This window comes from Parasteatoda tepidariorum, chromosome 5 (assembly GCF_982258835.1).
Source record: "Parasteatoda tepidariorum strain Cologne lab strain chromosome 5, Ptep-v5.0, whole genome shotgun sequence".
NCBI classification, from domain to species: domain Eukaryota; kingdom Metazoa; phylum Arthropoda; class Arachnida; order Araneae; family Theridiidae; genus Parasteatoda; species Parasteatoda tepidariorum.
In genome coordinates, this window is record NC_141759.1 from 65,373,084 (window position 1) to 65,389,920 (window position 16,837).

General features: G+C 30.9%; 1 protein-coding gene across 1 annotated transcript; it reads right to left on the reverse strand.

Annotated features, from left to right (window-relative positions):
* Positions 1-5,642: 5,642 nt before the first annotated feature.
* On the reverse strand, positions 5,643-5,996 carry LOC122272066 (uncharacterized). The gene has a single exon (XM_043055095.2). It carries the CDS (start codon positions 5,994-5,996, stop codon positions 5,643-5,645), a length of 354 nt encoding a protein of 117 aa, XP_042911029.2.
* Between the last annotated feature and the right edge of the window lie 10,841 nt (positions 5,997-16,837).

Consider the following 16,837-nt stretch of genomic DNA (forward strand, 5'->3'; position numbering starts at 1 on the left):
TTCACTGTAATTTTAAAACACATTTATCTCGATGATTTTGGATGGAATTTCATTACATTGATTAGATATATGGCATTTTGGAAAAGTTTTTTTTTGTTGAGGGGGGACTAAATATTGTTACAATTCTGCTTATTTAAATAACAATAATATTTAAATAAATGTTTCGAAACAATATAATTCCATGTAAATAGTTTATTTGTATTTGACGTAAACAAATTCTTCTATCGTATAAATCGACCCCATACAGTTAATTTCTTCTTTTTGCAACTTTAATCCTAAAAATTTAAAATCAATATAATCGTCACGGTAACGTGCAAATATTTTTTAAAGAAGTTACTATATAATAATGGAAATTAAAGATAATTACATCATCTATCAATTCCATATTCAAAGTGTTATATATATATATATATATATATATATATATATATATATATATATATATATATATATATATATATATATATATATATATATATATATATATATATATATATATATATATATATATATATATATATATATATATATATATATATATATATATATATATATATATATATATATATATATATATATATATATATATATATATATATATATATATAATATATATATATACATATATATATATACATATATATATATACCAAAGATAAATAGTTCTGAAAGTTTAATTTTATTTTATAAATTCTAACTGGTGTAAAATTCTTTAGGATTGTAGCAGCTTGAGTATTTTAAAAAACTTGTGGTTCTATATAGCTTTCGAAATATTGATTAAATGATGTTGCTGTCATGAAGTTATCCGATTTGCTTTCACCCGTACATACATCTAATATATTTGGTCTAGCATAGAGGGTCATACATAAATAGTTCATGAAAAGTAAGCTATTACGTCCCAATGAAACAAACGATTTATTAAATAGTTCTGAAAGCTAGAAAACGACTGATATATTAAAGTACTTACTTAATCATATGGAAAACTCTTTCTTTGGGATGATGCCCGTGAGCCAGTAGTGTATAAGACATTGAAAATGACATCGATGACCACCGTGCTTTCCGACGTTTTACTTCAAGTCAATCAATACAGAATTGTAGATTTTGACAAGAAACATATATACATGCAAACATTATGGTTTATATACAAATTCAAACCACAAATTGAGCGGGATGTTCAAAACGAGGACTTTCTATATAACACGCATTGAGAAAAATTTATGGTCAAACATACCAAACTGTGGTATAATTCACCATGTTTCTAGCTCCATGGGAACACCAAGAAACTTGATAATCTTTATCGAAGTGCTTTGGTAAAGAATTTGTAAAATTAGCAATAAAATATTGTTTGATTCCATGTGATGAATTTTGTTAATTGTCATAAATTTTAATAATTTTATTATTATGCCACAGCGCATATACCCTTCATTTGGTTAAATGTACTTTTCCGTTTGTATTTTTTACTAAATATGGCTAAATAAAACTATTTTGAAAACTAGAATTTCTGGTAAACCATTACCATATAAACAACGAAAGAAATTACTGCATATGAATATTTTAAATACCGATTATTTTCGGTTTATTACCAGAATTTTGTTACCACAAATGTCATTAAAAAACTGAATGGTAATTTTACCAGAATTTTTTGCCGTATGAGGGTGAAAATAAAACTGAGACTGGGAAAATTTCGAAAAATTCATCCAGGTTTCAACTTTAAGCTGGAAAATAGCTGCAAGAGATACCACAGTGTTGCTAGCTACAACAAAGTTTATTTGATTGCCTCTCACAATAATTATCTATTATCTAATTCATGAGTGCTGCATGCTATCAAGAGTATGTTCCTATCAGTAACACACCTACATTTCATCTAGTCTCAATGTTTTTAGCACTTAATTGTAAACCAAATGGTTGCAGTTATTAAAATATGCATAAGACGAGCGTATAGTTTTTTTATATTTTTGTTATTTGTAAATATTTATTAGCTTTAAAACACTTCCTTTAAAAATGCTTCGGTAAAAGTACTGAAAAAAGCATTCTTAAAGTTTCTGACCAGTTGTTTTCAAATTACTATTTTAAAGTTTATACATTAATTACGACAAAAACTAATTGAATAAAGATAAGTTTAATACTTTACTCTCTTACCTATACAAACTACTTAAAAATATTTAGTTTTTAGTTGCTGCAACTATCTTTGTCGAAAAACTCTTTTTAATTTATAAAAGCAAAGGTTTTAACGTCATATGATTCTAATATACCTTTATTATCATCTGCAAGTCTTGAATTCGTTTTCTACTCATTTATACGAATTGACATATTTTTTCTATAGATTTCTTCTACAGATTCTATAGACTGAGCTTACCTGATGCATGCTATTATACTGTTATTATACTGTCGCTACATGCTATTATACTGTTTTTAAATATAAACTGTCATTCTTCATTCAACTAAAAACCTATTTTAAGATGCTAATTCTAACAAATGTATCAATTAGTTAATATATGAATATAATGATATATTGGAATGTTGAATATATTAGATATATTAGTTAATGTTTGAATATACTTTAAACGATCTCATTGCTTGTACTCATTATTATTGTTAGTATGTTTTATTTGCATTAAAACAGCAATTTCTTCAGACATACTTCGTCTAAAGAGATGAAAAAAGCAATTAAAAATTTTCTGACTGGAAAATTATTTTCAAATTACTACTTTATAACTAATTTGAAGACGTCAAAAATATCCAAAAAAATATATTTGTTACTTTATTTTCTCATCTTCACAAACTATTCAGGAATATTCATTATAAAACAATTGCTGCAACTATCTTCGTCAACTTTGATTTCCGCTTCCAAATGTCTTAACTTTAATGCCTTAATCTGCATTATCTGAATTTCTTGAATTCGATTCTCGCTGCATATCCACTAATTAACATACTTCTCCCATAGGCTATGCGTATACCAATTTCTAACATGCTTCTCTTCTGCTATCGATTTTTATATTAACTATTTACGTCATTGCGATGAACCTGTGAGTAAATTTGTGTTAGGCTATAGCAACAAAATGTTTGGAATAGTAATGAAATCCGCATAAGAGAATCCGGGATTATAAATTAGTTTGGCTTGAAACAGTATTCTTTTCATTGCTCTCTAATGTCTGTGCTAGACAGATTTATGTTTATTTATCATCTTTTCCTCTTTATTAAGCTCAAAAAGAGCAGTTTTTATGATTTTACTTAAACACAGTGAATGCTTTTCGTCAGTAGCTCTTTTGCGTTGCTTAATTAAAATAGCAGTGCTTACAAAATCAAACATGTAATAATTAAAATATATGGGTGAGCGATAAGAAATTTTGAGAGATTTGCATAAATTTTAATAATAATTAACGATAGTGCGTTGAGCTAATTTCAGAAGCTACATAAATTCTATAAAATAAACACTAATTAAATAATTTTTCAAAGTCCAAGAGTTTTTTCAATACCTCCGGGGGAGTTTCCCTGTCTTCTGGATTGGATCAAAACTACAACGATACGGAGTTGAACATTAGTAGTCGTAAACCCGAAATTGGGACGGCTGTTCAACGACCGATATATATATATATATATATATATATATATATATATATATATATATATATATATATTATATATATATATATATATATATATATATATATATATATATATATATATATGATAAAAAAAGCAGAAATCTAGAGGACAGAAATTAAATTCAAAATGCTCAGCTGAAAAAAATTGAGATTTTAAGAAGAGCAATCTTTTAACATATGACTACTCTGTTGTCCGAAAAACCCTGATAAAAGTAAGTTAACTGAAACCATAATAAGGCATTAAGGTAAGCCCTGATATTGAATAAATTTGCTGTAATTTTAATACATTAGGTCTTTGAAGGTTTCTTGGTCCGATTTAAGACTCATTTTTTATCTTTTTTTTTTAGTGAAATGAATGTAAAAGTTATTTAATGATTCCCTGGTCTTATTTCGTCCTTTATCAGTTATATTGCCAAAATAATTATAAATTAACATATGAGCATGATGACTTCAACATATGAATATGATGACAAAGATAGCTGTGCATGCCGAGCACTGATGAATAGACATAGTTTATTATCCATTCAGTATAATCTGAAACAAACGAGATCAGAAATCAACGATTATGTATGAGCTACGGTTAGATTCAAATAAATCTGACAAATGTTTTTTTTCTTCTTTACAAAAAAAAGAAAGCAAGTCAATTTTCTTTGGCATTTAAAGGTACATAAAAAAATTCGTTTTTGTTGGCTAAAACCTTAGTCATACCAATTATCTGCAAGCTTTCAAAGTAGTTTTTCTGCAATCCAAACGCTCAACAAGAAAACATGATGTTGAGAATCTCGTTTATTGTTTTTGTTACGTTTCTCATTTTCAATTTTTTTGGTACTTAGCACCAACCAGGGATATTTGGACCATACTGCACCCATTTCTTGAACTCATTCATTCGATTCCTTCTCCCGGCTCGCAGATCTGTCTTCTTAGCTGAATGCAGACGCGAGATGCTCCGAGCTTTCAAGATGATCTGAAATACGCCTTTTGCAAAACTTGATACTTCATTGTAAGAAAATATTGAAATTTGCAATAAAAAGTTTTGATTTTTTTTTTTAAATTTCTAGACGTAAAAACCTCCTTAAGTTCGAGTAAATGAAAATGATGCAATGATACGACATTAATATGGCGTTTTTTGATCCATTAAAATGAGTAAATGAGTTTCAACATTTGTAAGCAATTTAGCTAAGCGAATCGAAGAGTAGCACATCTGCTGTAATTTTCACAAATTAAGTTGAATCATGATGTCGAGTAAATTTGCTATATCCTAAAAACAGTGTTTTGTTGAGCTATTATATCGAGTGAATTAACTTCTATCTTAGTAAGTACTTAAGATAAACCATGAAAGCGAGTAAATTTCTTGTAGTTTTTGTAGATCTGTTGTAGTAAGATCTTAAGGTGAACCATAATATTGAGTTGATATAGGCTTAACCCATATTTTACCATCTTTAATTAAAATTAATATTTTTTGAAAAAAATTCTATCACATACTGATGAAACACCAAGTAAAACATGATATTAAGAAAATTCACCAAAACCTGTAAACAGTTTTTACAAGCCGTCGTATATATAGGACAATGGTCCAATCTACTACTAAATGTGTTGTGATCAAGCCTCTTGGTTTACACAAAATGGCAGAAAATATTCGACGCAAAGTCTAAAATTACATTTTTGGCACACAGTCTTAGGTTCTTTTGAACAATTTTTGTAAGTTGACAACGCTGTTTTTTCCCATTAGGATTTCTTATTATTATTTGGTCAGTTTGTAATTTCAAGCAGTACGGCTTTCTTTGTTAAACGCATAAGCCTCTTTCTACATATTTCAAGATACCCTCAATTTTAGGTAATGTACTGTAATGTGTCGACGAACTTCGAGGAGTTCTAGAGTTTGTTCAGGCACAAAAAGTTTGGAAATTTTCCATGCTGCAACCAATGATATCTCAAATGCATTTATGAATAATGGCCTATCTTGAAAAGACTTTCATTTCTCATTGCATTTTGCAATTTCATTTCTTGAGTCAAACTTTCAGTCGGATGTTCCATGATCTATCTTTCCCAACATTTTAGGTAACGTTGAAGGGAATTTTTTCCCATTCTATTCTTTCTAACAGTTTCTGTATCAAAGGTTTTACATTTGAGGGTAGCGAAAAGATCATAAGATGAGAAAAAGTTATCCATATAAATTTTGTGCTTTGCTGGAGTTTCACCAATTGATAGTAAATTTTCAACAACCATTTGAGATAATGACATTTTTTCTTTCTTTATGCCAGACTCAATATCTTGCTTTGCTCCTTGATATGTCATTATATGAAAAGAATATTCATCGAAAGATGTGGGCATCCAGAGCTTGTAAGTAAATTTCACGGGCTTCCCTTTTCTATACACTTTGCAACCAACCATGTTTTCCAAAATAAAGAACTGCTCTTTCATCAAAATTTAAATGCTCCCAAAGCACACCAAATTTTTGTATAGCATTATTCAACAGTTTATAAATTAGATGAATTTTGTAATCGCGAAATGATGAATCAATAGCAGTGTTGTCATTGAAGTGTAAATACTTCTTGATTTCAAAGTACCTTTCTCTCGACATTGCTTGACTAACGTACATTTTTCCAACATCAAGGGCATTTTCCAAGCTCATTTTTTCTCTAGGAAAAATGTGATAACTGCTAAAGAACATACTTCCCAAAAATTGCTTACATTTATCAGTTTTTAGATGAAATTCTGGATTTTTCTTTTGTCTAGCATACTTGTTACTTTCATGTACTATTTATGCAATAATATTTTCAGCCATCATTCCTGGTGTACATCAAATTATGCACACTATTTTTTTAGCGATGCTCACTACGAAATAACTCAGGAGCTGACAAAAATTTTGATTAGTCCATTTTGGTCATGAAGTAGTTAGTTTTTGCCTTATAACTTCAATAGTTCCTGCAGTATCTTCTGCTGGTTTTTCATCAAATATAGCATGTCCATGTTCAATGCAAGCATCATCAATGTCTTCATCATCAATGACTACGTCTAGATGAAGTGGCAATATTACCATTTTATTGTCACCATAATCAAACCCATTGCTCAATGGCATTAAATATTCATGATCCTCTTCAATTGTTAGAATGTAATTGTTCTAAAAGCAAACTCAGTACTTATGTTCCGAGAAACCCAGATTAAATTTCTCAGGTGGATGCCTTTAGGGGATTTTACCATTGTCCTCTATATATGTTCTAATTGCTAACCAGTTTCTAAATTACTTGTAAAACCAGTTTAAATATACATTTTCCGACTCAGTTTTTACTCAAATGAAATGGTAAAGGCTTGGGGTTTATAAATTCCAAAACAAATTTGCTGTTTTCTTCTTGCAATTATTTAAAATCAAGTTTTAATTAGCGTCAAATAAAGTAGTAAAAATTAGCTATTTACAAAAGTCTAAAAAAAAATTTGAAAAACTTAAAATTAATCATAAAATAAGTTTAATTAATGTAAATGCATCTTTTAGAAGTAAAAAATAATTAAATGTGACAATATCTGCTGTAAAAATTCAACAAATTGGAGCTGTCTTCCATATAGGACGATGATAAAATACAGGTTAAAAATATATATTTTTTTAAATCATTATATAGACTAAAGTCTCTGCTATCTGGCATCCAAACATCTGACAGCCCACCTGATCAAACTTTTGGGGATCATATTTCCCAGATTGCCCTACCACTCATATTTTGAGGGATCGAAATCCAAATCTTTCAACAAAAGAAATCTACTTATTTAGTGAAATTACGATTTTGTATCTGATTTCTTAAGCTAAATTATAATTTGCATTAATTAGTTAGCATATGAAAATCTATGCCCTCAAATCATTATGTCCTAGTACATGAAAATCAGGTCATCACATCAAAAGATATTCAATATGAGATGCTTTTTTTCTTTTTGCACTCTACACTACCATATGTCCTTGCGTAGAGCATGTTTTGCAGTTAAGGTAAAGCATTTTACTAGAAACAGCTTTTTTTTTACAGCGTAATAGAATTAAAATTGCGGTTAGTCGCAATGAACAAGCAGTACTTTTTTCCTAATTAAAATATTGAAATTCTTCTCTTGCATAAAATTCAGTTGTACAGTTTTATAAGTATTATAAATTCTTAATCAAAAACTGAATATAGAATAAAAATTAAAATGCACTTTAGTTGATGATTTATTTCTGACCATTAGTTCGATAATTTTTACTGAACTTTTTTCGTTGTAGCGTCTCAATATCTTCCTAATCTAATAGCAAATCAAAATTCTTTTTCAAAGCAGTGATAACCTAGATGGTAGGGAGTTGAATTCTCATCCGAGAGGTCGTGAGTTCGATCCCGGTCGGCAGAAGACTCCCCGAGTAAAAATTGGTGACTGGTGAAAGCTAAATCTGTCGGGGTCCTAATGTTCTCCAAGTTCCTATAACAAATCATTACCACTGGAGGAACTGGATAGGAGATTGATTGTGATCTTATTCAGGTCAAAATTACGATTTTCGGTTGGAAGGTGCATGAATGTATCCTCCCTGTATAACGGGATGTGACGTATGTATGTTGTCACCGAATGTCTAATACTGGTGACTATCTGGAAAACATCCTCAGGGGCGTTTCCCAGAGAGTTGCTAATAGTACATTGTGCAGCTCTAGTGCGACGTAAGTAAAAGTACCGTACCGTTCCGAAACGATATTCTTTATAATCGAATATGTCAACTTTCATTTCTGTTTTACCCGAAGAAAAACGAGAGTGACGGTTGTAGCGCAATAGCTTTGGTAAATTTGTTTATCTGTTCTATCTTTATGTTATTGTTGGATAAATAATTAAATTTTCTCACTTCATGTGGATATATTAAGAACACGCACTCACAATATTCTACATGGTAAGGATTTAGGAATAATTAGCAACGAAATATGGTTTTATAATATAGGTAATAAAATTTGGAAAACGGGCTAAAATTTTGTAATTTCTTCATAGGTAATTGAGAACGTGGACCTTTATCGGCTAAATTTATTTTTTATTTTGCATTTTTTACTGAATGTGTGGTAATAAAAACTATTTAAAGGTAAGAATTGCCTGTAAACGCATTTCAACGGATGAATTACCATAAAATGGTTTAAATGTCGTCTATTTTGGTTTCATCAACCAGAATTATGGGGTTTTTTTTTACCTGAAATTTTACAAGGCTTTCTTAAAATGTACAGAACATTGTTTAAAATAAAAAAAATAATATCGAAAAAGAAGTATAGAAGAAAAAGAAGTATAGAATATTGTATAAAATATAAATATGAGAATAGTATATAACATTAAAAAGGGTATTTTCATTTTATACAATATATATGTGCCATTTTTACTAGTTTTGTATTCAAAAACTATTTATATACAATGATAAGATTAGTTTTATCAGTTTTTACCGAATTTCGTTATATTGTTGCTGTTAAAATAAAGCTCAAAGGTTTCAATTTTGCTGATTGATCTTTCATTAACAAAAGTGATAAAGCTTAATTCCTCTACACTCTATTTTTTATTTACTATATTAAATGCATAATATGTTACCTACTTAAAGTCTAAATATATGGACATAATAGAAATTTTATTTATGTATTGAAAAAAAATAATGAACCACATTTCAATGAAAAACTTTCATTGAAGAAATAAGTTTTATGTATATACATCAGTCACAAACTTCTTTACATTTCATTCTGATAAGCATTCTCCATTTACAGAACCCAGCAGAATAAAATCACAGCAAAACTTTCATCTGCAATATATTGAAAATAATGCTAGTAGAAAATATTTGATTCAAAATATTCATTCTTGCTTGCTTTATTTTGGATTATTTCTAGGTAATCATGCTGTTTCTTACAGTCAAACTTTTCACCTCAAGTTCATATCAATCGAAAATACAAGATTTGTATTTATAATACCGTTTTGTAAAATCGAGGTTAGCAATTTTCAATAGTGCATATGGAATATATAAATATTTACCCATGTCATTTTGTCCTGCAGTTTAATCACAGAGTTATGCTTTAGAAATCATTTTGGATATGATTTTAATTGAAACCACAATAATAAATAGAGTATTTTTAAATTTTAATATAACCTGTTTTTAAAACCATTGGTAAATACAAAAAAAACAGCTACACAGTAATTAACCTACAGCTATTTTATAAACGTAAAAATAAATTTAAACGTCTAAATCGTTCGTACTTTTGTTTTCGACCATGCATTCTTCGATAAAAATTGTTTGTCTGGGTGTGTACTATTAGTTCCTAAAATTTTTCCCATCCTTTTAGAATCACCCTGTATATATCACTAATCAAATCTGATGAAAATTGAATTTTAGGTTAGAGTTTTTAGATTATTTATTTATTTATTTTTTTTTTTTTTTTGTAAAATTTTTAAATTCCTCTTTTAAGAAATTTTTGTATTTTGCCAAAACTAATTTTTGAAAAAAAGAATTTTTGCACAAATAAACCTACTCAATAATACAAGTTGTTGAGCAAAATTTAAAACTAATGTTTTTTCGTAACATAACGAAAATTCATTTTAGTAGCTGTTATGTTTTCTCTTTCGCAATTGATTATCTGAAAAAACTCAAAGCTGACATTCCAACAGGATACTGCTCCCGCGCATAGAGATAAAGGCACTCAAAAAGCACTATAATTACTTCATTCCTTTAGTGACTTGAACAGAATAGAATTTTTCGTGTTGCTCAAGTTGCTGGATAAGGCATAGATTTTTGCTAAATCTTATAAATACTGACCTTTTTGGTGCAACTTCTACAGTAATATCTAATATATATAATTCTCTTACGTGACTCCCAAATTTTGGCTGAATTTCTTTTCCACCGGTGGCAACGTTTGCTTTGTTTTGTTTACGTTACTATTTCTCTTACACAGCGAATCGATCAATGATTGCCGCTAAAAATGTCACATGCCAAATCTAGCTGAGGTGGCTCAAAGTATAGTGCTTTTTAAAACGGAAACTGAAATAACCAGAGAGCATCAGCTGCGGCAATCTCATACTATTAAGCTAGGCAGAAGTGAGTAGTCTTTGTCGATAGATCTCTATTTTAGTATTTTGTCGAAAGCGCTTTTTTTCACGAATTCATATATTACGAATTTATTGACGATTTTTGATTTATATCACGAATTATACTACAGCACATTTCTAATAGGTTTAACGAATTACATGTCATATATTTGAATTCAAATTTATTTTAATGACTTAGTATTTACTAAACAGATGTAATTTTTTTAAAAAAAAAAAAAAAAGTTTTTATATGGATTTGAATGAGTGTTTTGAATTCTTAGAATTTTGTGCATTTGCAATGCACCTAAGTTAGTAGCGAGCGAAGCAAACCATATAAGATTACGTAGCAATTTTCGGGGGTTGACGAGCGTTAGCGAGCAGGGGTCGCAGCCCACTAGTTTTCTTGATCTATTCAGTGATTCTAATTTCTATACAGTGATTTCACGATAGTTAATGTGTAAAAATTACAGTGCATATATTTCTGTTCCGTAACATGTTCCAGTAAAAATAGATTTCAAGAAAAAAAGAAATGGCGCAGTGTGGAATAGGTCGAAAATATCAGTCGGTAAGTTTGTCCCCACCCCAGCAAAAAATTTTGCCACACGTCTGTGACTCGACATTAAGATCAAATATAGTCAATTAAAAAAAAATCAATATCTTTGAAAACATTAAACAACGGAATAATTACTTGATAAAAACTTTATTACCTTTAAAAAAATATAAATAGGAAAAAAAAACAGTCGACTTGTTTCAAACAATCAAAAACAGTGCCTATTTTCGAGACTTGCCAGAAATTAATGAGAAGAACCAAAAGGGATTTGCAATATAAAACGTAAGGTAAACGTAAACGTTGTCAAAAAAAATATGGAAAAATTAAAGTGAGAAACAAAACTAGCAAAACCAGAGTGACCGAGTGAGGAAAAAATGAGAAACAAAACAAGAAAAATCACAGTAGACTACCACAGAAAACCATCACAGGAAAGTCAGCTTCTTTCTCTCTCGATTCATGTGGTTTTTCTAATTTTGTTTCTCACCTTTATTTTTCCTTTTTTTGTTTGTAGCTTTAGGTTTTATATTTCAAATCACTTCTGTTTCCTCTCATTCCCGTCTGACAAGTCTTGAAAATAGGTGCCTGTTTTTGAGCTCTGGTTTTTCCTATTTAGATATTTTTGAAGCTAATGAAGTTTTCTTATCAAGTAATATCTTACCGTTTTGGCTTTGCGGTATCATTTATTAAAATGAATAATTATTTACTAAAGGACAGATTTTATAGAAAATTAAATTGTGAAAAAGTATATAGCATCACTTGATCAAAAATTAGATATTTAAATTATAAAATGATTATGTGTCTAAAACAAGCCACTGCATAAAATAAACAAATTTATTAAAGTGTATTTAAGAGCAGAAATTAGATTTTAAGTTTGTAATTGTCGCCATTCGTCTAATATGATTAATGAAATTTTCTTTCAATATCTTCAAATTCATCTTCATTGGCAGGTAAATATATTTTAGTACGAAATTTAACTAAAATACAATCATTGATATTATTTTAAGACGTCCCATGAAACATTTATTTTTCATCTCCTTTTTCACCAATTACGATGGAATCATGAATAGAAAATAAAAAAAAATATGTATCAATTCTTAAAATAGCTAAAATATTAAGGGTATTTTTCTTCTGTTTTGAAAAATATGGAAGATAAACTACCATGGCGTTTAAGATGACCCTTAATTCATGTAACTCTAGCTTCTTCGGTATTTTGACACTTGTTTAGAACTTTTTCTTTATGATTAATGCCTATTGCTAGATAATTAATGCACTCTTCATAATATGAATTCGTCTTTCGGCATTAAGACAAAAAGTAAATAATTTTGCTTAAAGAAAAACATTATCGAGCTGTGTAAACATTTCTAGTATAAAAAAAAATCTGGCTAATAAAACGAAAATTTACAGCCTTTAAACCAATCATTTGGTAATTTTTCCATTCATCTGGCAACGGTTTATTGAAAATTCCAGTTTTCAGTATTATATTTCTTATTACCACACATTTACTAAAGAATACAAAACTGAAAAGTAAAATTAACCTAATAAATGCTTTTTATGCCATGACCTACGATATTACGATAGAAATTACGAAATTTCACAGCACTTAGTAAATTTTATCATAAAACTATATTTTATTGTTAATTTTACCAAAGAGCTTTGATAGAAATTACCGAGATTTTTGGTGTTCCTGTAGGAATTCAGGAAGCATTTTAATTCAGAAAACATTTTCGTCATATATTTAAGAGTTTCGTCACAAATCATGTGATTTCGTGACGAAATGATTTTCAAAATTAACGAAATACAACTCAAGTATTGCTGAATCGTCATGTGTGAGAGTATACTTCAGCTTTCAGTTAAATATTCAAAAGTAAATTTAATTATAAGTTCACGATTTCATTTTCCTAAATTTAAAATCAATAGCGAAAATCAATCTTTTCCCTGCAACAAGAGGATGGCTAAACTTGTTGAAGATTAACAATTATGTGTTCAATTTTATATCCAAACAATATTATTAATTATAAGGATAAAATGCAAGATGTTCACATTTGCCTACTTTCTCCTAAACATAAAAATAATTTTAACTACTAAAAAAGTTTTATTCATTTAAATTTTTAGTTGCTATATCACATTAATGAATATATTAAAAAACGTAATTGCTCAAATTAAAAACATGAGTGCCCATCCCTATATTAAATTTAATTTCAACTTTATTTCTTGAATATTATCCCGGATTAAATCACAACTGATAAACGAAACTACATAACTTCGTGACATTAGTGTGATTATAATACGCAATTTGCTAGATTTCCACCTTTATTAGCAAGGACTTTGCCAGTTCTGCTCATTAGCAGTGAATTCATTCCTGATCAGGAATACGATGGCGCATATTTGTCTCCGAGACGAGAGTTTAAAGGCCAGACGTTTGAGGATAATTCTTGAGTGTTGAAGACGTGAATAGATATATTACTTAATAGCTGAATATTCGTTCTTTGAATGGGGGGGGGGAAACAGTGGAGAATAAATAGTTTGCGGCGGTGCCCTGGCCCTGTAATCTCACCTTTACTTGGTGATGCAAAAAAAAAGAACTTTTACTTCAACTTGCAGGAGTCACGTAAAACCAGTTTTTCTACAAGCAACCGACGATATTTTAGCTCGTGGCACGGTCGGTGAAGCATGACTGTACAATGATCCTAATTTCATTTTTAACTTTCTGTATTTATTTGTAATTAATTATGTTTAAATTAAATTTATTCTTCAAACTTTAATTGGTAATTTGCTTTAATGCTTATAAAAACTCAATTTACCAAATTGGTGACCCGGACGTGATGTGGCTTGGTAGATTCCCTAACAACGTACAAACTATTTTGGAAGCCCTCAATGATGAATTAGACCAGCTAGCTTCAGTTGCTGACAAAATCAATGATCTCACCTCGTATCAACACGTAAACACTGTCGCCGCTGATAAAACGTCTGCACTCGAATTGCAAGTCGCTCAGCTCACTAAACAAGTAAGCGAACTCACTTCTTATGTGAGACAGTCTCGAAACCCGAACAGAGAAAGAAAGAATTCTCAACATCGCAGCAATTCTAGAGCTCGCAGAAAATATAAAGAACCTGAAAACGGATATTGTTTTTATCATACAAATTTTGGTAATCGCGCTAAAAAATGCAATTCTCCATGCAATTACGCGGAAAACTAAACAGGCGATCGCACGAAGGCCATACCGATCGCCACATTAATCGTATTTTATTGGCCGATCAAAAAAGTAACCTTAATTTGCTTATTGATACTGGCGCTGATTTGTCTGTCTTGCCAAAGCGTTATGCATCTGATACTAAAGTTTCTGATGATTTAGTATTATTCGCAGCAAACGGTACTAAAATTTTAACATACGGAACAAAAATTTTAACTTTAGATTTTAACCTTCGTAGGCCATTCACTTGGCGTTTTGTTGTTGCCGATGTTAAACAGCCAATTATTGGTGTCGATTTTCTGAGACATTTCGATTTATTAGTTGATGTAAAAAGTAGCCGATTAATCGATAATCTAACTAAACTAACATCACGTGGAAAGATTGCTAATATTGATTTTCCAAGTAGTTTAACTATTAACTTAGGAGACTCAAAATTTGATAGGGTATTGTCCCGCTTTCCGGAATTGACAAACCCATCTCATGCAAATCCTACGCCTACTCCTTCGACCGTTTACCATTTTTTAGAAACTACAGGACCGCCTGTATTTTCAAAGTCAAGGCGTTTATCGCCCGAAATTATGAAAGCGACCAGGGAAGAATTTGATTTTCTTTTAACTCAAGGGATTATAAGACCATCAAAAAGCCCTTGGGCTAGCCCACTACACGTAGTTAGGAAGTCGAATGGTAATTGGCGTCCCTGCGGAGATTACCGAAAACTTAATTCCATAACAGTTCCTGACAGATACCCAGTTCCACATATTCAGGACTGCACTCAATTATTTTACGGTAAGAAGATTTTTTCAACTGTCGATCTCACGAGAGCGTATCATCAAATTCCGGTGAATCCTCCGGATATTCCCAAAACAGCAGTCACCACTCCATTTGGACTATTCGAATACGTTTACATGCCTTTCGGTTTAAGAAAACTCTGGTCAAACTTTCCAAAGGTTTATGCACCAAGTTTTAACAGGTTTAGACTTTTGCATACCATACTTTGACGACGTGTTCATAGCTTCAGCTAATGAAGACGAACACATCCAACATCTTCAAGAAATATTTACCCGTTTTTCTCAGTACGGCCTTAAACTTAACCCATCAAAGTGCGTGTTGGGAAAATTATCCGTTAAATTTCCCGGTTGTCTGATTTCTTCAGAGGGTGTTCAACCTTTACCTGAAAAAGTACAAGCCATAGTTGATTTCCCCATACCTGAGACAGTTGTCCAACTTAAACGTTTTCTAGCTATGATAAATTTTTATCGCCGTTTTTTAAAAATTGCCGCAGCCACTCAAGCTCCTCTAACTGAATATTTGAGAGATTCGAAGAAAAACGACAAACGCTTGATCCAGTGGACAGGCGCAGCAATTTCGGCATTTGAAAAATGCAAACAAGAATTAGCTAATTTTGCTATTCCTAAGAATAGCAAAATCACCTAATCAGCAACTTTCAAACACCTAATCAGCAACTTTCGTTAATGGTAGATGCTTCCGATACCTCTATTGGCGCTGTTTTAAATACTGATACTCCTAGTGGACCAAAGCCCCTCGGTTTCTTTTCCCGTAAACTTTCATTAACTGAAAAAAAATACAGTACCTATGATCGCGAATTACTTGCCATGTATGTAGCTATTAAACACTTTCGCCATAATCTTGAAGCGCAATATTTCATAATATTTACCGACCATCGTCCCTTAATTTATTCCTTTAAAAAAATTCAGATTCATGCTCACCGCGCCAGCTTCGACAATTAGATTTTATAGCCCAATTCAGTACTGAAATTCGCCATGTTTCTGGAAGTGATAATGTAGTAGCCGACACACTTTCACGATTAAACTCAATAAAGCTTCCACCAATTGATTTTCTTAAAATCGCTGATGCCCAAAGAGCTGATGAGGAACTAAAGAAACTACTCACTGAATGCGAAAACTCTACAATGACTTTGAAGTTGCAAACTATGAAATTGGACGGCCCATACCCCTTATATTGTGACACCAGCAATGACAGAGTTCGTCCATACGTGCCAAAAGAATTTCGAAAAAGTATTTTTATGTCTCTTCACAATTTGACACATCCTGGAATCCGTGCTTCGAAGAAGCTTGTTCTTTCTCGATTTGTATGGCCATCCATAGCCAAAGATGTTGTAGAATGGTCTCGCTCCTGTGTCAGCTGTCAGAAAAACAAAGTGATCCGACACACACGGTCTCCTCTGCAATCATTCGAGTTACCATCTCGACGGTTCGATCATATCCACATCGAACTTGTCGGATCGCTCGTATCTCTTGACGTGCATTGACAGATTCTCAAGGTGGCCTGAAGCTATCCCCATCCCAGAGATTACTGCCGAAACGGTAGCCCCAGCACTCGTGAACAACTGGTTTTCTAGGTTCGGCATTCCTTCTGTAATCACAACAGACCAAGGCCGTCAGTTCGAGAGTAGCCTTTTTCTTCAACTGTCTCGA

Excerpts from the sequence above, each read along its gene's own strand:
- LOC122272066 (XM_043055095.2), bottom strand. The coding sequence starts at position 5,996 with ATGGTTGGTTGCAAAGTGTATAGAAAAGGGAAGCCCGTGAAATTTACT.